Raw genomic sequence first — 24,034 nt, forward strand, 5'->3', positions numbered from 1 at the left:
GTGTACACAGTCATAGTGTCTGTCAGCGACAAGGTTCCTTGGATTTCTGTTACAGATGCATATCTTAATTTGATTTCTTGTTGTCGCATGAATTTTACTGCAGAGCAAGAAATGCAAATGAAGTGTATTCAACTGTTAAAAAGTCTTGTAAATATGAATCTACAAAACATGTCACATTTCCTGTTGTGAGGGAATATTGTTGTGTTGTGTGAAACTGCTGCAGTTTAAAATGCAGCATCTGTTGTACACAAGTGCGTACAAATGACAAGATGTTCTTTCCCATACGGGAGTTGAACCGGGCCACCGGGGTGAAAACCAGGAATCCTAACCGCCAGACCATATGGGAAGACACATACTTAAAAAACAATCACAGACAAATCATAAATTGACATTAATGCTGTTGGATTTCAAAGCTCCATCTTTTTCTCAGAGATGTTGGGAAAATGTCAGATAAAATCAGTCTAAAATGTGTTTGAAGTGAGAACAGCCAGAACACTGAAAGGTATACAGTATCATTCCCAGCTTGATTTCAATCAATAAAAATCTAGTTTTGAGCAAACAGGAGTCGAATATTCAATCTTCTGATCCGTAGTCAGACACGTTATCCATTGCGCCTGGCCCACATCCAAGCTGAAGTCAGGTCACACCTAGACCAGTGTACACAGTCATAGTGTCTGTCAGCGACAAGGTTCCTTGTTTTCTGTTTCAGATGCATATCTTAATTTGATCTTCCTGTTGTTCCATGAATTTTACTGCAGAGCAAGAAATGCAAACTTGAAGTGTATCAATGTTTAAAAAGTCTTGTAAATCTGAATCTACAAAACATGTCACATTTCCTGTTGCTGGGGAATATTGTTGTGTTGTGTGAAACTGCTGCCATTTAAAATGTGGTATCTGTTCTTACACAAGTGCACACAAATGACAAGATGTTCTTTCCCATACCGGGAGTTCAACCCGGGCGAAAACCAGGAATCCTAAACGCCAGACCATATGGGAAGACAGTTACTTAAAAAAACATCACAGACAAATCCATAAATTGAAATGATGCTTGTTGTAATTACAAGCCTCACTTTTTCTCAGAGATGTTTGGAAAAGTCCCATAAAAATCAGTCTAAATGTGTTTGAATCGAGAATCTGTCCCTCCCTCCCCTTCCTCCCTCCCTCTCTCTCTCTGTCCCTCCCTCCCCTTACTCCCTCCCTCTCTCTCTCTGTCCCTCCCTCCCCTTCCTCCCTCCCTCTCTCTCTCTCTCTCCTTACCTCTCTCTCCCTCCTCTCTTCCTCTCTCCCTCCCCTCCCTCCCTCTCTCCCTGCTACCCCTCCTCCCCTTCCCCCCCCTAACCTTGTCTCCAGCTCCATCCTGTCCATCAGAGCAGTGTGTGAGGCTCGTCTGATGTCCTCCCAGAGTTCTCTGTCCCGTAGACTGCAGGCAGGTGGGGGGATGTACTGGTACGCTCTGGGAGCAGTGGGGGGGCGTGGGGCGCGTCGGGAGGCCAGGTCATCTCTGCGGACGTCAGGAACCCTCCTCACCCCTCCTCCCCCCTCTTCACCCTCTGCCTCACCCTCAGAGTCAGAGTCCCACGCAGCCTTCTGGTTGGTCAGGAAGTCATTATGGCGACGCAGGATGATGTCAGGGGCTGGTGACTTAACTTCCTGTTGCTCCAGACGGGGCGCCGGTCTGGAGACGGGGTTGGCATAGCAATGTTATAATTCCCATGATGCCATGCTCTGCGAAGTCCGTGCTGTTAGTGCCCGTCAAACACACACACACACACAGCATTACACACGAACACACACACACAGCTCAAACACAGCCATTCTATTCAGCTCCACACATCATCCTCCATTCCATTCCAATAACAGATAGTTCTAGTTAAAGACCATCCATTCCATTCCAGTAACAGATAGGTCTAGTTAAAGACCATCCATTCCAGTAACAGATAGTTCTAGTTAAAGACCATCCATTCCATTCCAGTAACAGATAGTTCTAGTTAAAGACCTTCCATTCCAATAACAGATAGTTCTAGTTAAAGACCATCCATTCCATTCCAGTAACAGATAGTTCTAGTTAAAGACCATCCATTCCAATAACAGATAGTTCTAGTTAAAGACCATCCATTCCAGTAACAGATAGTTCTAGTTAAAGACCATTCATTCCATTCCAATAACAGATAGTTCTAGTTAAAGACCATCCATTCCAGTAACAGATAGTTCTAGTTAAAGACCATCCATTCCATTAACAGATAGTTCTAGTTAAAGACCATGCATTCCATTCCAGTAACAGATAGGTCTAGTTAAAGACCATCCATTCCAGTAACAGATAGTTCTAGTTAAAGACCATCCATTCCATTCCAGTAACAGATAGTTCTAGTTAAAGACCATCCATTCCAGTAACAGTTAGTTCTAGTTAAAGACCATCCATTCCATTCCAGTAACAGATAGTTCTAGTTAAAGACCATCCATTCCAGTAACAGATAGTTCTAGTTAAAGACCATGCATTCCATTCCAGTAACAGATAGGTCTAGTTAAAGACCATCCATTCCATTAACAGATAGTTCTAGTTAAAGACCATCCATTCCATTCCAGTAACAGATAGTTCTAGTTAAAGACCATCCATTCCAGTAGCAGATAGTTCTAGTTAAAGACCATCCATTCCAGTAGCAGATAGTTCTAGTTAAAGACCCTCCATTCCAGTAACAGATAGTTCTAGTTAAAGACCATCCATTCCAGTAACAGATAGTTCTAGTTAAAGACCATCCATTCCATTCCAGTAACAGATAGTTCTAGTTAAAGACCATCCATTCCAGTAACAGATAGTTCTAGTTAAAGACCATCCATTCCAGTAACAGTTAGTTCTAGTTAAAGACCATCCATTCCATTAACAGTAACAGATAGTTCTAGTTAAAGACCATCCATTCCATTCCAGTAGCAGTTAGTTCTAGTTAAAGACCATCCATTCCAGTAACAGATAGTTCTAGTTAAAGACCATCCATTCCAATAACAGTTAGTTCTAGTTAAAGACCATCCATTCCAGTAACAGATAGTTCTAGTTAAAGACCATCCATTCCAGTAACAGTTAGTTCTAGTTAAAGACCATCCATTCCATTCCATTAACAGATAGTTCTAGTTAAAGACCATCCATTCCATTCCAGTAACAGATAGTTCTAGTTAAAGACCATCCATTCCATTCCAGTAACAGATAGTTCTAGTTAAAGACCATCCATTCCAGTAACAGATAGTTCTAGTTAAAGACCATCCATTCCAATAACAGATAGTTCTAGTTAAAGACCATCCATTCCAGTAGCAGTTAGTTCTAGTTAAAGACCATCCATTCCAGTAGCAGATAGTTCTAGTTAAAGACCATCCATTCCATTCCAGTAACAGATAGTTCTAGTTAAAGACCATCCATTCCAGTAACAGATAGTTCTAGTTAAAGACCATCCATTCCATTCCAGTAACAGATAGTTCTAGTTAAAGACCATCCATTCCAGTAACAGATAGTTCTGGTTAAAGACCATCCATTCCATTCCAGTAACAGATAGTTCTAGTTAAAGACCATCCATTCCATTCCAGTAACAGATAGTTCTAGTTAAAGACCATCCATTCCATTCCAGTAACAGATAGTTCTAGTTAAAGACCATCCATTCCATTCCAGTAACAGATAGTTCTAGTTAAAGACCATCCATTCCATTCCAGTAACAGATAGTTCTAGTTAAAGACCATCCATTCCATTCCAGTAACAGATAGTTCTAGTTAAAGACCATCCATTCCATTCCAGTAACAGATAGTTCTAGTTAAAGACCATCCATTCCATTCCAGTAACAGATAGTTCTAGTTAAAGACCATCCATTCCATTCCAGTAACAGATAGTTCTAGTTAAAGACCATCCATTCCATTCCAGTAACAGATAGTTCTAGTTAAAGACCACAACAGACAGCAGCCAATGACAGCTCTCCTAGCTTCCCACATGACTAATCACATTAGTCAGAGAAACAAAGCACCAAAAGCACAGTGATGTCACAGCTTAGACCACATTCCATAGGCCGACCACAGTGATGTCACAGCATAGACCACACGCCATAGGCCGACCACAGTGATGTCACAGCATAGACCACACGCCATAGGCCGACCACAGGGATGTCACAGCATAGACCACACGCCATAGGCCGACCACAGTGGTGTCACAGCTTAGGCCACACGCCATAGGCCGACACGCCACATGCCTGCTGACCTGCCGTAGCGAATCACAGCTGGCAGAACTTTAATCCCCGCCTTCTCCAGCCTCTGCAGCCGCCGATGTTTTTCTACTTCCCGTTTCAACACTTCCTCTTCCTGCCCAAGACCCCCCTCTTCCTCTCTAGGCTCCTCCCCATCTGGGGCCCATGTGACTGTCTTGTAGTTTCTGGAGCGGGGCCCTGGTGGTCTCTTAAAGGGACCTCCCCCCTCCCCCCCTCCTCCCTCCTCTAAGATGGGCTGAGGGAGACTGGGAGGAGGGAAGGGAAGGGCGGGAGAGAAGGGAAGGAGGGAGTGTAGGAGGGAGGGGAAGCAGGGAAGGAGGGAGGGGAAGGAGGGAGGGGAAGCAGGGAAGGAAGGAGGGGAAGCAGGGAGGGGAAGGAGTGAAGGAGGGAGGGGAAGCAGGGAAGGAGGGAGGGGAAGCAGGGAGGGGAAGGAGGGAAGGAGGGAGGGGAAGGAGGGAGGGGAAGCAGGAAAGGGAAGGAGGGAAGGAGGAGAGAGAAGGAGGGGAGGGAAGGAGGGGAAGCAGGGAGGGGAAGCAGGGAAGGAGGAGAGAGAAGGAGGGGAGGGAAGGAGGAGAAGCAGGGAGGGGAAGCAGGGAAGGGAAGGAGGGAAGGAGGGAGGGGAAGGAGGGAGGGGAAGGAGGGAGGGGAAGCAGGGAGGGGAAGGAGGGAAGGAGGGAGGGGAAGGAGGGAGGGGAAGCAGGAAAGGGAAGGAGGGAAGGAGGAGAGAGAAGGAGGGGAGGGAAGGAGGGGAAGCAGGGAGGGGAAGGAGGGAAGGAGGAGAGAGAAGGAGGGGAGGGAAGGAGGGAAGCAGGGAGGGGAAGCAGGGAAGGGAAGGAGGGAAGGGAAGGAGGGAAGGAGGGATCTTTAATAAGAGCATGTGTGTCTGTGTACGTCCCCTTGTGTGTGTGTGTCTGTGTGTGTACCTGCCTGTGTGTGTGTATGTGTGTGTATGTGTACCTACCTGTGTGTGTGTCTGTGTGTGTATGTGTACCTACCTGAGTGTGTGTGTGTGTGTACCTACCTGTGTGTGTGTATGTGTACCTACCTGTGTGTGTGTGTATGTGTACCTACCTGAGTGTATGTGTGTGTATGTGTACCTACCTGTGTGTGTGTGTACCTACCTGTGTGTGTGTACCTACCTGAGTGTGTGTATGTGTGTGTGTACCTGCCGTGCTCTCCATCCTGGGGCCGTGATCTGCGTCTGGCGGTGGGAACAGAGACGTTCCGATTGGGCAGGAACTGGTTAAAGGGAACAAAGGTCCGTGATTCACCGGCCGACGTACGACGAGCTAACATGTCATCACGACGGACATCTGGCTTCCTGTTGGGGGCATCGCCGTCTGAGTCAACTGATGGGGGGGATAGAGAGAGACGAGAGGGAGGGAGGGAGGGAGGGAGGGAGGGAGGGAGGGAGGGAGGGAGGGAGGGAGGGAGGGAGGGAGGGAGGGAGGGAGGGAGGGAGGGAGGGAGGGACGAGAGGGAGGGAGGGAGGGAGAGAAAGACGAGAGGGAAAGAGGGAGAGAGAGAGGAGAGGGTGGGAGAGAGAGACGAGAGGGAGGGAGAGACGAGAGGGAGAGAGAGACGGGAGGGAGGGAGAGAGAGACGGGAGGGAGGGAGAGAGAGACGGGAGGGAGGGAGAGAGAGACGAGAGGGAGGGAGAGAAAGACGTGAGGGAAAGAGGGAGAGAGAGAGGAGAGGGTGGGAGAGAGAGACGAGAGGGAGAGAGAGAGACGAGAGGGAGGGAGAGAGAGACGTGAGGGAAAGAGGGAAAGAGAGAGGAGAGTGTGGGAGAGAGAGACGAGAGGGAGGGAGAGAGAGACGAGAGGGAGGGAGAGAGAGGAGAGGGAGGGAGGGAGAGAGAGACGAAGGGAGAGAAAGACGAGAGGGAAAGAGGGAGAGAGAGAGGAGAGGGTGGGAGAGAGAGACGAGAGGGAGGGAGAGAGAGACGAGAGGGAGGGAGAGAGAGGAGAGGGAGGGAGAGAGAGACGAGAGGGAAAGAGGGAGAGAGAGACGAGAGGGAGGGAGAGAGAGACGAGAGGGAAAGAGGGAGAGAGAGACGAGAGGGAGGGAGAGAGAGACGAGAGGGAGGGAGAGAGAGATGAGAGGGAGGGAGAGAGAGAGGAGAGGGAAAGAGGGAGAGAGAGAGGAGAGGGAGGGAGAGAGAGATGAGAGGGAGGGAGAGAGAGATGAGAGGGAGGGAGAGAGAGACGAGAGGGAGGGAGAGAAGGCGAGAGGGAAAGAGGGAGAGAGAGAGGATAGGGTGGGAGAGAGAGACGAGAGGGAGGGAGAGAGAGACAAGAGGGAAAGAGGGAGAGAGAGAGGGAAAGAGACAAGAGGGAAAGAGAGAGACAAGAGGGAAAGAGGGAGAGAGAGAGGGAAAGAGGGAGAGAGCGTCATTAAAGGATCTAGCAGTAACATAAAAACTGTGTGTCTGCCTTCATAGGAACCTTATAGGAACCTTACCAACCTTACCAATTATCTACCATTGTAGATAATTGGCCCTCTTTCTGGGACTCACCCACAAACAGGACCAAGCCTGACCTGCTGAGGAGTGACGGAGTCCATCCTAGCTGGAGGGGTGCTCTCATCTTATCTACCAACATAGACAGGGCTCTAACTCCTCTAGCTCCACAATGAAATAGGGTGCAGGCCAGGCAGCAGGCTGTTAGCCAGCCTGCCAGCATAGTGGAGTCTGCCACTAGCACAGTCAGTGTAGTCAGCTCAGCTATCACCATTGAGACCGTGTCTGTGCCTCGACCTAGGTTGGGCAAAACTAAACATGGCGGTGTTCGCCTTAGCAATCTCACTAGGATAAAGACCACCTCCATTCCTGAAAGAGATCATGATACCTCACATCTCAAAATAGGGCTACTTAATGTTAGATCCCTTACTTCAAAGGCAATTATAGTCAATGAACTAATCACTGATCATAATCTTGATGTGATTGGCCTGACTGAAACATGGCTTAAGCCTGATGAATTTACTGTTTTAAATGAGGCCTCACCTCCTGGCTACACTAGTGACCATATCCCCCGTGCATCCCGCAAAGGTGGAGGTGTTGCTAACATTTACGATAGCAAATTTCAATTTACAAAAAAAAAAGGACATTTTCGTCTTTTGAGCTTCTAGTCATGAAATCTATGCAGCCTACTCAATCACTTTTTATAGCTACTGTTTACAGGCCTCCTGGGCCATATACAGAGTTTCTCACTGAGTTCCCTGAATTCCTATCGGACCTTGTAGTCATAGCAGATAATATTCTAATCTTTGGTGACTTTAATATTCACATGGAAAAGTCCACAGACCCACTCCAAAAGGCTTTCGGAGCCATCATCGACTCAGTGGGTTTTGTCCAACATGTCTCTGGACCCACTCACTGTCACAGTCATACTCTGGACCTAGTTTTGTCCCATGGAATAAATGTGGTGGATCTTAATGTTTTTCCTCATAATCCTGGACAATCGGACCACCATTTTATTACGTTAGCAATTGCAACAAATAATCTGCTTAGACCCCAACCAAGGAACATCAAAAGTCGTGCTATAAATTCACAGACAACACAAAGATTCCTTGATGCCCTTCCAGACTCCTTCTGCCTACCCAAGGACGCCAGAGGACAAAAATCAGTTAACCACCTAACTGAGGATCTCAATTTAACCTTGCGCAATACCCTAGATGCAGTTGCACCCCTAAAAACTAAAAAAATGTCTCATAAGAAACTAGCTCCCTGGTACACAGAAAATACCCGAGCTCTGAAGCAAGCTTCCAGAAAATTGGAACGGAAATGGCGCCACACCAAACTGGAAGTCTTCCGACTAGCTTGGAAGGACGGTACCGTGCAGTACCGTAGAGCCCTTACTGCTGCTCGATCATCCTATTTTTCTAACTTAATTGAGGAAAATAAGAACAATCCGAAATTCCTTTTTAATACTGTCGCAAAGCTAACTAAAAAGCAGCATTCCCCAAGAGAGGATGACTTTCACTTTAGCAGTGATAAATTCATGAACTTCTTTGAGGAAAAGATTATGATTATTAGAAAGCAAATTACGGACTCCTCTTTAAACCTGCGTATTCCTCCAAACCTCAGTTGTCCTGAGTCTGCACAACTCTGCCAGGACCTAGGATCAAGAGAGACGCTCAAGTGTTTTAGTACTATATCTCTTGACACAATGATGAAAATAATCATGGCCTCTAAACCTTCAAGCTGCATACTGGACCCTATTCCAACTAAACTACTGAAAGAGCTGCTTCCTGTGCTTGGCCCTCCTATGTTGAACATAATAAACGGCTCTCTATCCACCAGATGTGTACCAAACTCACTAAAAGTGGCAGTAATAAAGCCTCTCTTGAAAAAGCCAAACCTTGACCCAGAAAATATAAAAAACTATCGGCCTATATCGAATCTTCCATTCCTCTCAAAAATTTTAGAGAAGGCTGTTGCGCAGCAACTCACTGCCTTCCTGAAGACAAACAATGTATACGAAATGCTTCAGTCTGGTTTTAGACCCCATCATAGCACTGAGACGGCACTTGTGAAGGTGGTAAATGACATTTTAATGGCATCGGACCGAGGCTCTGCATCTGTCCTCGTGCTCCTAGACCTTAGTGCTGCTTTTGATACCATCGATCACCACATTCTTTTGGAGAGATTGGAAACCCAAATTGGTCTACACGGACATGTTCTGGCCTGGTTTAGATCTTATCTGTCGGAAAGATATCAGTTTGTCTCTGTGAATGGTTTGTCCTCTGACAAATCAACTGTAAATGTCGGTGTTCCTCAAGGTTCCGTTTTAGGACCACTATTGTTTTCAATATATATTTTACCTCTTGGGGATGTTATTCGAAAACATAATGTAAAAGTTCACTGCTATGCGGATGACACACAGCTGTACATTTCAATGAAACATGGTGAAGCCCCAAAATTGCCCTCGCTAGAAGCATGTGTTTCAGACATAAGGAAGTGGATGGCTGCAAACGTTCTACTATTAAACTCGGACAAAACAGAGATGCTTGTTCTAGGTCCCAAGAAACAAAGAGATCTTCTGTTGAATCTGACAATTAATCTTAATGGTTGTACAGTCGTCTCAAATAAAACTGTGAAGGACCTCGGCGTTACTCTGGACCCTGATCTCTCTTTTGAAGAACATATCAAGACCATTTCGAGGACAGCTTTTTTCCATCTACGTAACATTGCAAAAATCAGAAACTTTCTGTCCAAAAATGATGCAGAAAAATTAATCCATGCTTTTGTCACTTCTAGGTTAGACTACTGCAATGCTCTATTTTCCGGCTACCCGGATAAAGCACTAAATAAACTTCAGTTAGTGCTAAATACGGCTGCTAGAATCCTGACTAGAACCCCAAAAAATTATCATATTACTCCAGTGCTAGCCTCTCTACACTGGCTTCCTGTCAAAGCAAGGGCTGATTTCAAGGTTTTACTGCTAACCTACAAAGCATTACATGGGCTTGCTCCTACCTATCTCTCTGATTTGGTCCTGCCGTACATACCTACACGTACGCTACGGTCACAAGACGCAGGCCTCCTAATTGTCCCTAGAATTTCTAAGCAAACAGCTGGAGGCAGGGCTTTCTCCTATAGAGCTCCATTTTTATGGAACGGTCTGCCTACCCATGTCAGAGACGCAAACTCGGTCTCAACCTTTAAGTCTTTACTGAAGACTCATCTCTTCAGTGGGTCATATGATTGAGTGTAGTCTGGCCCAGGAGTGGGAAGGTGAACGGAAAGGCTCTGGAGCAACGAACCGCCCTTGCTGTCTCTGCCTGGCCTGTTCCCCTCTTTCCACCGGGATTCTCTGGGGCTCTCTCATGCCGTCCCTGGAGGGGGTGCGTCACCTGAGTGGGTTGATTCACTGTTGTGGTCATCCTGTCTGGGTTGGCGCCACCCCTTGGGTTGTGCCGTGGCGGAGATCTTTGTGGGCTATACTCAGCCTTGTCTCAGGATGGTAAGTTGGTGGTTGAAGATATCCCTCTAGTGGTGTGGGGGCTGTGCTTTGGCAAAGTGGGTGGGGTTATATCCTTCCTGTTTGGCCCTGTCCGGGGGTGTCCTCGGATGGGGCCACAGTGTCTCCTGACCCCTCCTGTCTCAGCCTCCAGTATTTATGCTGCAGTAGTTTATGTGTCGGGGGGCTGGGGTCAGTTTGTTATATCTGGAGTACTTCTCCTGTCCTATTCGGTGTCCTGTGTGAATCTAAGTGTGCGTTCTCTAATTCTCTCCTTCTCTCTTTCTTTCTCTCTCTCGGAGGACCTGAGCCCTAGGACCATGCCCCAGGACTACCTGACATGATGACTCCTTGCTGTCCCCAGTCCACCTGGCCATGCTGCTGTTCCAGTTTCAACTGACCTGAGCCCTAGGACCATGCCCCAGGACTACCTGACATGATGACTCCTTGCTGTCCCCAGTCCACCTGGCCATGCTGCTGCTCCAGTTTCAACTTCCACCTGACTGTGCTGCTGCTCCAGTTTCAACTGTTCTGCCTTATTATTATTCGACCATGCTGGTCATTTATGAACATTTGAACATCTTGGCCATGTTCTGTTATAATCTCCACCCGGCACAGCCAGAAGAGGACTGGCCACCCCACATAGCCTGGTTCCTCTCTAGGTTTCTTCCTAGGTATTGGCCTTTCTAGGGAGTTTTTCCTAGCCACCGTGCTTCTACACCTGCATTGCTTGCTGTTTGGGGTTTTAGGCTGGGTTTCTGTACAGCACTTTGAGATATCAGCTGATGTACGAAGGGCTATATAAATACATTTGATTTGATTTGATCACTGTTGTGTGTGTGGTGTGTGGTGTGGTGTGTGTGGTGTGTGTGGTGTGTGTGTGTGTGGTGTGTGTGGTGTGTGTGGTGTGTGTGTGTGGTGTGTGTGGTGTGTGTGTGTGGGTGTGTCTTCGTAGGAACCTTACCATCACTGTTGTGTGTGTGTGGTGTGTGTGGTGTGTGTGTGTGTCTGTGTGTGTGTGTGTGTGTGTGGTGTGTGTGGGTGTGTGTGTGTGTGTGTGGTGTGTGTCTTCGTAGGAACCTTACGATCACTGTTGTGTGTGTGTGGTGTGTGTGGTGTGTGTGTGTGTGTCTGTGTGTGTGTGTGGTGTGTGTGGTGTGTGTGTGTCTGTGTGTGTGTGGTGTGTGTGGGTGTGTCTTCGTAGGAACCTTACCATCACTGTTGCCACGGATGATGACATCGGGGGAGGGGCTAGTCTGGGAGCGCGAGCCAATAGAATCCAGGCTGTCAATCAAATCAAACTTTATTTAAAGGACATTATCTGAGTTTCTCAATTTAATAACGGCGTGTGTGTCTGTGTGGTGTGTTTGTCTGTGTGTGTCTGTGTGGTGTGTTTGTCTGTGTGTGTCTGTGTGGTGTGTTTGTCTGTGTGTGTCTGTGTGTCTGTGTGTGTCTGTGTGGTGTGTTTGTCTGTGTGGTGTGTTTGTCTGTGTGGTGTGTTTGTCTGTGTGTGTCTGTGTGGTGTGTTTGTCTGTGTGTGTCTGTGTGGTGTGTTTGTCTGTGTGTGTCTGTGTGGTGTGTTTGTCTGTGTGTGTCTGTGTGGTGTGTTTGTCTGTGTGTGTCTGTGTGTGTCTGTGTGGTGTGTTTGTCTGTGTGTGTCTGTGTGTGTCTGTGTGGTGTGTTTGTCTGTGTGTGTCTGTGTGTGTCTGTGTGGTGTGTTTGTCTGTGTGTGTCTGTGTGGTGTGTGTGTCTGTGTGGTGTGTTTGTCTGTGTGTGTCTGTGTGGTGTGTTTGTCTGTGTGTGTCTGTGTGGTGTGTTTGGATGTGTGTGTCTGTGTGGTGTGTTTGGATGTGTGTGTCTGTGTGGTGTGTTTTGTCTGTATGTGTCTGTGTGGTGTGTTTGTCTGTGTGTGTCTGTGTGGTGTGTTTGTCTGTGTGTGTCTGTGTGGTGTGTTTGTCTGTGTGTGTCTGTGTGGTGTGTTTGTCTGTGTGTGTCTGTGTGGTGTGTCTGTGTGGTGTGGTTGTCTGTGTGTGTGTTTGTCTGTGTGTGTCTGTGTGTGTCTGTGTGGTGTGTTTGTCTGTGTGTGTCTGTGTGGTGTGTTTGTCTGTGTGTGTCTGTGTGGTGTGTTTGTCTGTGTGTGTCTGTGTGGTGTGTTTGTCTGTGTGTGTCTGTGTGGTGTGTTTGTCTGTGTGTGTCTGTTTGTCTGTGTGTGTCTGTGTGGTGTGTTTGTCTGTGTGTGTCTGTGTGGTGTGTTTGTCTGTGTGTGTCTGTGTGTGTGTTTGTCTGTGTGTGTCTGGTGTGGTGTGTCTGTGTGGTGTGTTTGTCTGTGTGGTGTGTTTGTCGTGTCTGTGTGGTGTGTTTGTCTGTGTGTGTCTGTGTGGTGTGTTTGTCTGTGTGTGTCTGTGTGGTGTGTTTGTCTGTGTGTGTCTGTGTGGTGTGTTTGTCTGTGTGTGTCTGTGTGGTGTGGTTTGTCTGTGTGTGTCTGTGTGGTGTGTTTGTCTGTGTGTGTCTGTGTGGTGTGTTTGTCTGTGTGTGTCTGTGTGGTGTGTTTGTCTGTGTGTGTCTGTGTGGTGTGTTTGTCCTGTGTGTGTCTGTGTGGTGTGTTTGTCTGTGTGTGTCTGTGTGGTGTGTTTTGTCTGTGTGTGTCTGTGTGGTGTGTTTGTCTGTGTGTGTCTGTGTGGTGTGTCACCTGTCCAGGGAGTTGTCCCGTGTGTGTTGTCGGGGAGAGAGAGACTGACTCCGCTCTGAGTCCCAGCAGTCGTAACCACTGTCCCTCACACCTGGCCTCACACTGTCTGACCCAGACCTGTCCTCACTCAGCTACACACACCACAGAGACACACAAACCACAGAGGGCACACACAACACAGACACAGACACACACACACACACATTAGCAGGGGTAATGTTGCAGTGGAAAAAAATGTAAGACAGAGAGATAAGAGAAGAGAGAACACCGAGAAACAGAGAGAGAGAGAAACAGAGAGAAACAAAAAAAAAGAGAGAGAGAGAGAAAGGAGCGAAACAGAAGAAGAGAGAGAGTAGAGAGAGAGAGAGAAAGAGAGAGAGAGAAACGAAAGAGAGAGAGAAAGAGAGAGAGATGAGAGGAAACAAGAGAGAGAGAGAGAAACAGAGAAGAAGAGAGAGAATACAAGAGAGGAGAGAGAGAGAGATAAGAGAGAGAGAGAAGAAACAGAGAGAGAGAGAAACAGAGAGAGAGAGAGAAACAGAGAGAGATGAAAACAAGGAGAGAAACAGAGAGAGAGAGAGAGAGAGAGAGAGAGAGAAACAGAGAGAGAGAGAGAAACAGAGAGAGAGAGAGAAAGGGGAGGCAGGTAGCCTAGTGGTTAGATCGTTGGGCCAGTAACCAAAAGGTTGCTAGACTGAATCCCCGAGCTGACAAGGTACAAATCTGTCGTTCTGCCCCACACCACACAAATAAGAATTTGTTCTTAACTGACTTGCCGAGTTAAATAAAGGTTAAATAAAATAAACACAAATAAATGGGGGAATTGTCATCCTGAAACAGGAAAGGGCCTTCCCCAAACTGTTACCACAAAGTTGGGAGAACAGAATCATCTAGAATGTCATTGTATGCTGTAGCGTTAAGATTTCCCTTCACTGGAACTGAGGGGCCTGAACCATGAAAACCAGGCCCCAGACCATTATTCTTCCTCCACTAAACTTTACAGTTGGCACTATGCATTGGGGCAGGTAGCGTTCTCCTGGCATCCGCCAAACCCAGATCCGTCCGTTGGACTGCCAGATGTTGAAGCGAGAGAAAGCGTTTCCACTGCTCCAGAGTCCAACGGCGGCGAGCTTTACACCACTCCAGCCGACGCTTGGCATTGCGCATGAGGGTTTTAGGCCTGTGTGCGGCTGCCATGGAAACCCAGATCTTGCTCTGACGTTGCTAAACGTTGGATTATTTGGGATTCAGCCAGAGCGAGAGAGAGAGAGAGAGAGAGAGAGAGAGAGAGAGAGAGAGAGAGAGAGAGAGAGAGAGAGCAAACTAGAATGCTATTGGCCCTACACAGAGAGTACACAGTGGCAGAATACCTGACCCCTGTGACTGACCCTAAACAGAGAGTACACAGCGGCAGAATACCTGACCACTGTGACTGACCCTAAACAGAGAGTACACAGCGGCAGAATACCTGACCACTGTGACTGACCCAAAATTAAGGAAAGCTTTGACTATGTACAGACTCAGTGAGCAGAGCCTTGCTATTGAGAAAGGCCGCCTTAGGCAGACTTGGCTCTCAAGAGAAGACAGGCTATGTGCTCACTGCCCACAAAATGAGGTGGAAACTGAGCTGCACTTCCTAACCTCCTGCCCAATGTATGACCATATTAGAGAGACATATTTCCCTCAGATTACACAGATCCACAAAGAATTCGAAAACAAATCCAATTTTGAAAAACTCCCATATCTACTGGGTGAAATTCCACAGTGTGCCATCACAGCAGCAAGATTTGTGACCTGTTGCCACGAGAAAAGGTCAACCAGTGAAGAACAAACACCATTGTAAATACAACCCATATTTATGCTTATTTATTTTATCTTGTGTCCTTTAGCCATTTGTACATTGTTAAAACACTGTATATATATATAATATGACATTTGTAATGTCTTTACTGTTTTGAAACTTCTGTATGTGTAATGTTTACTGTTCATTTTTGTTGTTTTTCACTTTATATATTCACTTTGTATGTTGTCTACCTCACTTGCTTTGGCAATGTTAACACATGTTTCCCATGCCAATAAAGCCCTTGAATTGAATTGAATTGAATTGAATTGAATTGAATTGAGAGAGAGAGAGAGAAACAGAGAGAGAAACAGAGAGAGAAACAGAGAGACAGAGACAGAGAGAGAGAGAGAAACAGAGAGAGAGAAACAGAGAGAGGTGTATACCTGTTGTGTGTTCATAGTATTCCTGTATCTGTGGCATTACAGAGTGTGTGTGTGTGTGCGTGTGCGCGTGTGCGTGTATGTGTGTGGTACATGGATGTGTGTGTGTCGTCTTACCGTTCTCATGTGTGATCGCAGTCCCTCAAACTCTCTGAGGTTTAGGACAGGTCCGTCATAGGAGGGACACACACTGGATGCCTTCCCCAGCCAGAATATTGTAATTAATACCTAGATGGGGGGGATGTTGTCAGAGAGAGAGAGAGAGAGAGAGAGGCAGACCTGGCTCTCAAGAGAAGACAGGCTATGTGCAACACTACCCACAAAATGAGGTGGAAACTGAGCTGCACTTCCTAACCTCCTGCCCAATGTATGACCATATTAGAGAAACATATTTCCCTCAGATTACACAGATCCACAAAGAATTAGAAAACAAATCCAATTTTTATAAACTCCCATATCTACTGGGTGAAATACCACAGTGTGACATCACAGCAGCAAGATTTATGACCCGTTGCCACGAGAAAAGGTCAACCAGTGGAGAACAAACACCATTGTAAATACAACCCATATTTATGCTTATTTATTTTCCTTTTGTACTTTAACTATTTGCACATCGTTACAACACTGTATGTAGACATTATATGACATTTGAAATGTCTTTATTCTTTTGGAGCTTTTGTGAGTGTAATGTTTACTGTTAATTTCACTTGTGTTTATTATCTATTTCACTTGCTTTGGCAATGTTCACATATGTTTCCCATGCCAATAAATCCCTTAAATTGAATACTTACATTCTTCAGTTTTCTACTGCATTCTGAGTCCCTGAAGAGAAAAGGAGAGGAGAGGTCACTTTCAGTCTGTCAACTCGGTACAACAAATGTATGGGGAGTTTGCACGCTAGCGCCCTCTACTGAGGGCCAACGGACACCCTGCCTCACCTACTGAGGGCCAACGGACACCCTGCCTCACCTACTGAGGGCCAACGGACACCCTGCCTCACCCACTAAGGGCCACCGGACACCGTGCCTCACCCACTAAGGGCCAACAGACACCCTGCCTCACCTACTGAGGGCCACCGGACACCTTGCCTCACCCACTAAGGGCCAACGGACACCCTGCCTCACCTACTGAGGGCCAACGGACACCGTGCCTCACCTACTGAGGGAGAACGGACACCGTGCCTCACCTACTGAGGGCCACCGGACACCCTGCCTCACCTACTGAGGGCCACCGGACACCCTGCCTCACCTACTGAGGGCCACCGGACACCCTGCCTCACCTACTGAGGGCCACCGGACACCCTGCCTCACCTACTGAGGGCCACCGGACACCTTGCCTCACCCACTGAAGGCCAACGGACACCTTGCCTCACCCACTAAGGGCCAACGGACACCCTGCCTCACCTACTGAGGGCCAACGGACACCTTGCCTCACCTACTGAGGGCCAACGGACACCTTGCCTCACCTACTGAGGGCCAACGGACACCTTGCCTCATCTACTGAGGGCCAACGGACACCTTGCCTCACCTACTGAGGGCCAACGGACACCTTGCCTCATCTACTGAGGGCCAACGGACACCTTGCCTCACCTACTGAGGGCCAACGGACACCTTGCCTCACCTACTGAGGGCCAACGGACACCGTGCCCCACCGGAAGCGGAATTATTATCCGTGTTTAGCTTCGCTAACTGGTTGTAAGTAAGATGACTAGAACGAGTTGACGAAGGCTGTTAAGCCGGGTTGGAGTTGACCACAGTCATGTGGTTTCATCATGTCTTTGAGACAAAGGTTGTTAGCTGGGTTGGAATTGACCACAGTCACGTGGTTTCATCATGTCTTTGAGACAAAGGCTGTTAGCTGGGTTGGAATTGACCACAGTCACATGGTTTCATCATGTCTTTGAGACAAAGGTTGTTAGCTGGGTTGGAGTTGACCACAGTCACATGGTTTCACTATGTCTTTGAGACAAAGGTTGTTAGCTGGGTTGGAGTTGACCACAGTCACATGGTTTCACTATGTCTTTGAGACAAAGGTTGTTAGCTGGGTTGGAGTTGACCACAGTCACGTGGTTTCACCATGTCTTTGAATCACGTTGACTTGTATGTTTCGACTGGCTGAATGCTCAGGCTGCCCTGGAACCAGCTCATGTGACCAAAGCTCTCAACAGAGACGGTGTCTGTATCTCAACAGAGAAGTGGAGCCTCCCTAAGAAGGCTTGGTGGGACTGACGTTAGCTGTCCTCCCCAGGTGCAGTTAATACAGGTAATGAGTGGAGAACAGGAGGGCTTCTTAAAGAAAAACTCATTCTTACTGGTTGGTAGGTGATCAAATACTTATGTCATGTAATAAAATGCAAAATCATACAATGTGATTTTCTGGATTTTAGTTTTAGATTCCGTCTCTCACAGTTGAAGTGTACCTATGATTAAAAAATACAGACCTTTACATGCTTTGTAAGTAGGTAAAACCTGAAAACAAATACTTGTTCTCCCCACTGTATATGTGAACAGTTTAGTTTTGTTCTTCCCATCTAGAGGAATTGGAAGATACTTTTATCTTGTGGAAATAGTATGGAGAGACAGCGAGTGATCAACTTGCAAGACTCATCTGCTGAATCACCAGGCAACAAACAGAAGGAATGGGATAGGAGGACTTACAACCCAACAAGGACAACAACAAGAATTAGGACATAGATGAACACGAAAACCAACAGAGGGAGAAAGAGGAAGGATTTCTGAGAGGTTTCTGGAGGATAGTTCAGGCCTTGATAGGGAGAGGAAGGATTTCTGAGAGGTTTCTGGAGGATAGTTCAGGCCTTGATAGGGAGAGGAAGGGTTTCTGGGGGACAGTTCAGGCCTTGATAGGGAGAGGAAGGGTTTCTGAGGGACAGTTTAGGCCTTGATATGGAGAGGAAGGGTTTCTGAGGGACAGTTCAGGCCTTGATAGGGAGAGGATGGGTTTCTGGGGGATTTCTGGAGGACAGTTCAGGCCTTGATAGGGAGAGGATGGTTTCTGAGGGACAATTCAGGCCTTGATAGGGAGAAGAAGGATTTCTGAGAGGTTTCTGGAGGATAGTTCAGGCCTTGATATGGAGAGGATGGGTTTCTGAGGGATTTCTGGAGGATAGTTCAGGCCTTGATAGGGAGAGGAGGGTTTCTGGGGGACAGTTCAGGCCTTGATATGGAGAGGAGGGTTTCTGGGGGACAGTTCAGGCCTTGATATGGAGAGGATGGGTTTCTGAGGGATTTCTGGAGGACAGTTCAGGCCTTGATAGGGAAGGAGGGTTTCTGGGGGGTTTCTGGAGGACAGTTCAGGCCTTGATAGGGAGAGGATGGTTTCTGAGGGACAGTTCAGGCCTTGATAAGGAGAGGAGGGTTTCTGGGGGACAGTTCAGGCCTTGATATGGAGAGGATGGGTTTCTGGGGGATTTCTGGAGGACAGTTCAGGCCTTGATAGGGAGAGGATGGTTTCTGAGGGACAGTTCAGGCCTTGATAGGGAGAGGAGGGTTTCTGGGGGACAGTTCAGGCCTTGATATGGAGAGGATGGGTTTCTGGGGGATTTCTGGAGGACAGTTCAGGCCTTGATAGGGAGAGGAAGGGTTTCTGGGGGATTTCTGGAGGACAGTTCAGGCCTTGATAGGGAGAGGAAGGTTTCTGGGGGACAGTTCAGGCCTTGATATGGAGAGGATGGGTTTCTGGGGGATTTCTGGAGGACAGTTCAGGCCTTGATAGGGAGAGGAAGGTTTCTGGGGGACAGTTCAGGCCTTGATAGGGAGAGGATGGGTTTCTGGGGGATTTCTGGAGGACAGTTCAGGCCTTGATAGGGAGAGGAAGGGTTTCTGGGGGATTTCTGGAGGACAGTTCAGGCCTTGATAGGGAGAGGAAGGTTTCTGGGGGACAGTTCAGGCCTTGATATGGAGAGGATGGGTTTCTGGGGGATTTCTGGAGGACAGTTCAGGCCTTGATAGGGAGGAAGGTTTCTGGGGGACAGTTCAGGCCTTGATAGGGGCCTAGTTATATACTGTGTATATTTATATATACGCACGCACACACGTTTCTCTCTCTAACCTGAGGTTGGCTTGTATGGAGGTGTCCTGAAGGTCTCCCGGATTAAACAGCTGGGAACCTTTCAGACCCAACTCCTCACAGCCTCTGAGGAACACTGACAGGTTGTCCTGGGGAGGGGGGGAGGAGGGAGAGGAATGGGGAGGGAGGGGGGAGGGAGGAGGGAGAGAGAGTAGAGGTTTAGTTTATTAGTAGTATTGCAGTAGTAGTGTAGCAGTATAGCAGTAGTATTGTAGTAATATAGTAGTATAATACTGACCAGTCCAGCAATGGGCATAGGCAACACTATTAGTGTAGTATTAGTGCAATATTAGTGTAGTATTAGTGCAGTATTAGTGCAGCATTAGCATAGTATTAGTGTAGTATTAGTGCAGTATTGGTGTAGTATTAGTGTAGTATTAGTGCAGCATTAGTGTAGTATTAGTGCAGTATTAGTGTAGTATTCGCGTAGCATTAGTGCAATATTAGTGTAGTATTAGTGCAGTATTAGTGCAGCATTAGCATAGTATTAGTGTAGTATTAGTGCAGTATTGGTGTAGTATTAGTGTAGCATTAGTGTAGTATTCGTGTGGTATTAGTGTAGTAGTAGTGTTGTATTCGTGTGGTATCAGTGTAGTACTAGTGTATTATTAGCACGGTATTAGTGCCGTATTAGTGTAGTATTCGAGTAGCATTAGTGCAATATTAGTGCAGTATCAGTGTAGTATTAGTGCAGTATCAGTGTAGTATTAGTGCAGTATTAGTGTAGCATTAGTGTGGTATTAGTGTAGTATTCGTGTGGTATCAGTGTAGTACTAGTGTAGTATTAGCGCGGTATTAGTGCCGTATTAGTGTAGTATTCACGTAGCATTAGTGCAATATCAGTGTAGTATTAGTGTAGTATTAGTGCAGCATAAGTGCAGTATTAGTGCAGTATCAGTGCAGTATCAGTGCAGTATCAGTGTAGTATTTGTGTAGTATTAGTGCAGTATTAGTGCAGTATTAGTGAAGTATTGGTGTAGTATTAGTGCAGTATTAGTGCAGTAGTAGTGCAGCATTAGTGTAGACTAGTGTAGTATTAGTGTAGTATTGGTGCAGTAGCCTGGTTCCTCTCTACCCAGTACAGCCTAGTTATTGGTTAGGTAACATTAGTATAGTACCAGAAGACTGGCCACTCTTCAGAGCCTGGTTCCTCTCTAGGTTTGTTCTTAGGTCCCTGCCTTTCTAGGGAGTTTTTCCTAGCCACCGTGCTTCTACACCTGCATTGCTTGCTGTTTGGGGTTTTAGGCTGGGTTTCTGTACAGCACTTTGTGACATCGGCTGATGTAGAAAGGAGTTTCTAAACCATTTGATTTAGTGGTACTGACCAGTCCAGCGATGGGCGAGGGTAGTCTGTTGATTTTCTGGACCAAACCTGGTCTGATGGAACACAGTAACCTGGAAGAGACACACAGACAAATACTTCACTACACTCAGTATGTATGTGTGTGTGTGTGTGTGTGTGTGTGTTTAATGAGAGACAGTGGAACAGCAGAGGATTGTGGGGATTTCAAAGGCGGAAGTGAGGTCACAGACTCACTCGCAGAGCAGGATCCCGTTCTCCAGGCCGCTCCGGAAGTCCTTCTCACCGAAACGTTTTCCCGTCACCTCCTGGGGAGAACACACATCATCACGGTTCTAACCAGGTTATAACAAGGTTCTAAAGAGGTTCTAGCCAGGTTCTAAAAGGTTCTAGCCAGGTTATAAAGAGGTTCTAACCAGGTTAATAAAGAGGTTCTAACCAGGTTAATAAAGAGGTTATAACCAGGTTATAAAGAGGTTATAACCAGGTACTAACCAGGGTAAAAGAGGTTCTAACCAGGTTCTAGCGAGGTTCTAACCAGGTTCTAGCGAGGTTCTAACCAGGTTCTAGCGAGTTTCTAACCATGTTCTAGCGAGGTTCTAACCAGGTTCTAAAGAGGATCTAACCAGGTTAATAAAGAGGTTCTAACCAGGTTAATAAAGAGGTTATAACCAGGTTATAAAGAGGTTATAACCAGGTACTAACCAGGGTAAAAGAGGTTCTAACCAGGTTCTAGCGAGGTTCTAACCAGGTTCTAGCGAGGTTCTAACCAGGTTCTAGCGAGTTTCTAACCATGTTCTAGCGAGGTTCTAACCAGGTTCTAAAGAGGATCTAACCAGGTTAATAAAGAGGTTCTAACCAGGTTAATAAAAGGTTCTAACCAGGTTAATAAAGAGGTTCTAACCAGGTTAATAAAAAGGTTCTAACCAGGTTAATAAAGAGGTTCTAACCAGGTTAATAAAGAGGTTCTAACCAGGTTAATAAAGAGGTTCTAACCAGGTTAATAAAGAGGTTCTAACCAGGTTAATAAAGAGGTTCTAACCAGGTTAATAAAGAGGTTCTAACCAGGTTAATAAAGAGGTTCTAACCAGGTTAATAAAGAGGTTCTAACCAGGTTAATAAAGAGGTTCTAACCAGGTTAATAAAGAGGTTCTAACCAGGTTAATAAAGAGGTTCTAACCAGGTTATAAAGAGGTTCTAACCAGGTTAATAAAGAGGTTCTAACCAGGTTAATAAAGAGGTTCTAACCAGGTTAATAAAGAGGTTCTAACCAGGTTAATAAGAGGTTATAACCAGGTTATAAAGAGGTTATAACCAGGTACTAACCAGGGTAAAATAGGTTCTAACCAGGTTCTAGCGAGGTTCTAACCAGGTTCTAGCGAGGTTCTAACCAGGTTCTAGCGAGTTTCTAACCATGTTCTAGCGAGGTTCTAACCAGGTTCTAAAGAGGATCTAACCAGGTTAATAAAGAGGTTCTAACCAGGTTAATAAAAAGGTTCTAACCAGGTTAATAAAGAGGTTCTAACCAGGTTAATAAAAAGGTTCTAACCAGGTTAATAAAGAGGTTCTAACCAGGTTAATAAAGAGGTTCTAACCAGGTTAATAAAGAGGTTCTAACCAGGTTAATAAAGAGGTTCTAACCAGGTTAATAAAGAGGTTCTAACCAGGTTAATAAAGAGGTTCTAACCAGGTTAATAAAGAGGTTCTAACCAGGTTAATAAAGAGGTTCTAACCAGGTTAATAAAGAGGTTCTAACCAGGTTATAAAGAGGTTCTAACCAGGTTAATAAAGAGGTTCTAACCAGGTTAATAAAGAGGTTCTAACCAGGTTAATAAAGAGGTTCTAACCAGGTTATAAAGAGGTTCTAACCAGGTTAATAAAGAGGTTCTAACCAGGTTAATAAAGAGGTTCTAACCAGGTTAATAAAGAGGTTCTAACCAGGTTAATAAAGAGGTTCTAACCAGGTTAATAAAAAGGTTCTAACCAGGTTAATAAAGAGGTTCTAACCAGGTTAATAAAGAGGTTCTAACCAGGTTAATAAAGAGGTTCTAACCAGGTTAATAAAGAGGTTCTAACCAGGTTAATAAAGAGGTTCTAACCAGGTTAATAAAGAGGTTCTAACCAGGTTAATAAAGAGGTTCTAACCAGGTTAATAAAGATGTTCTAACCAGGTTAATAAAGAGGTTCTAACCAGGTTAATAAAGAGGTTCTAACCAGGTTATAAAGAGGTTCTAACCAGGTTAATAAAGAGGTTCTAACCAGGTTATAAAGAGGTTCTAACCAGGTTTTAAAAGGGTTTAGCCAGGATCTACCCTGTCTTTTCTCTGTAAATGTACAGCATTATACTGGCACCAGAGTTGCCAGCATAACACTGTGCATTTGCTTAACAGTTTTGATGCTATAATTAAGCAATAAGGCACGAGGGGATGTGGAATATGGCTTAGGGCTGTTCTTGGGCACGACACAACGTGGACTGCCTTGATACAGCCGTTAACCGTGGTATATTGGCCATATACCACAAACCCCCGAGATGCCTTATTGCTATTATAAACTGGTTACCAACGTAATTAGAAAAGTAAAAATATGTTTTGTCAAACCGTGGTATACCACGGCTTTCAGTCAATCAGCATTCAGGGCTCCAACCACCCAGTTTATAGTGTATTTTACAGTAATATTTCCTTACTGTAAAAGCTGCCAACTCTGTTGCCAGTATAATGCTGTACATTTACAGGGACATTTCAGGGAAATTCTAAATGTCTGAAAAACAATACATTTGTACATCAAATACATTTATTCAAATTGGTAACAACATTAACAACATATGAAACAAGTGAATTGACAACAGAAGTAACAACAGTTAACACATGTAATAAGAGCATCATTACAGTAATAATGTAGAGTGGAAGGGAAAGTGTTTTAACTACTTGGCAGACATGAAACAAACAGACAATCATAATATCAGTCAAAATATCACATTCCCAGTTCATGCTACAAACCAACTTCGTAAAGGGGTTTTAAAAATATGTTCTATTTGAGCCAAAAATCCATGACGTAGAGTAAGACATTGTTGTAGTTGACTCAACCTTCCATAACAGAACACTGAGACATTGTTGTAGTTGACTCAACCTTCCATAACAGAACACTGAGACATTGTTGTAGTTGACTCAACCTTCCATAACAGAACACTGAGACATTGTTGTAGTTGACTCAACCTTCCATAACAGAACACTGAGACATTGTTGTAGTTGACTCAACCTTCCATAACAGAACACTGAGACATTGTTGTAGTTGACTCAACCTTCCATAACAGAACACTGAGACATTGTTGTAGTTGACTCAACCTTCCATAACAGAACACTGAGACATTGTTGTAGTTGACTCAACCTTCCATAACAGAACACTGAGACATTGTTGTAGTTGACTCAACCTTCCATAACAGAACACTGAGACATTGTTGTAGTTGACTCAACCTTCCATAACAGAACACTGAGACATTGTTGTAGTTGACTCAACCTTCCATAACAGAACACTGAGACAG

General features: G+C 45.8%; 1 protein-coding gene across 1 annotated transcript in view; it reads right to left on the bottom strand.

The window, feature by feature from the left end:
• LOC109879253 (LIM and calponin homology domains-containing protein 1) overlaps positions 1 to 24,034 on the bottom strand; it is a gene marked incomplete at its 3' end in the record, with an annotated part of 67,903 nt that overhangs the window by 35,652 nt on the left and 8,217 nt on the right. Inside the window, exons 2-11 of the mRNA XM_031821506.1 lie at positions 20,734 to 20,804; positions 20,522 to 20,591; positions 19,179 to 19,285; positions 15,902 to 15,932; positions 15,228 to 15,338; positions 12,888 to 13,018; positions 11,412 to 11,482; positions 5,401 to 5,584; positions 4,229 to 4,480; positions 1,340 to 1,675 (exon numbers count right to left, since the gene is read on the bottom strand). Of these exons, the coding sequence (XP_031677366.1) occupies positions 1,340 to 1,675; positions 4,229 to 4,480; positions 5,401 to 5,584; positions 11,412 to 11,482; positions 12,888 to 13,018; positions 15,228 to 15,338; positions 15,902 to 15,932; positions 19,179 to 19,285; positions 20,522 to 20,591; positions 20,734 to 20,804 (1,364 nt within the window). The remainder of the gene's footprint in view (positions 1 to 1,339; positions 1,676 to 4,228; positions 4,481 to 5,400; positions 5,585 to 11,411; positions 11,483 to 12,887; positions 13,019 to 15,227; positions 15,339 to 15,901; positions 15,933 to 19,178; positions 19,286 to 20,521; positions 20,592 to 20,733; positions 20,805 to 24,034) is intronic.

This window comes from Oncorhynchus kisutch, unplaced genomic scaffold, assembly GCF_002021735.2.
Source record: "Oncorhynchus kisutch isolate 150728-3 unplaced genomic scaffold, Okis_V2 scaffold3982, whole genome shotgun sequence".
Lineage (NCBI taxonomy): Eukaryota > Metazoa > Chordata > Actinopteri > Salmoniformes > Salmonidae > Oncorhynchus > Oncorhynchus kisutch.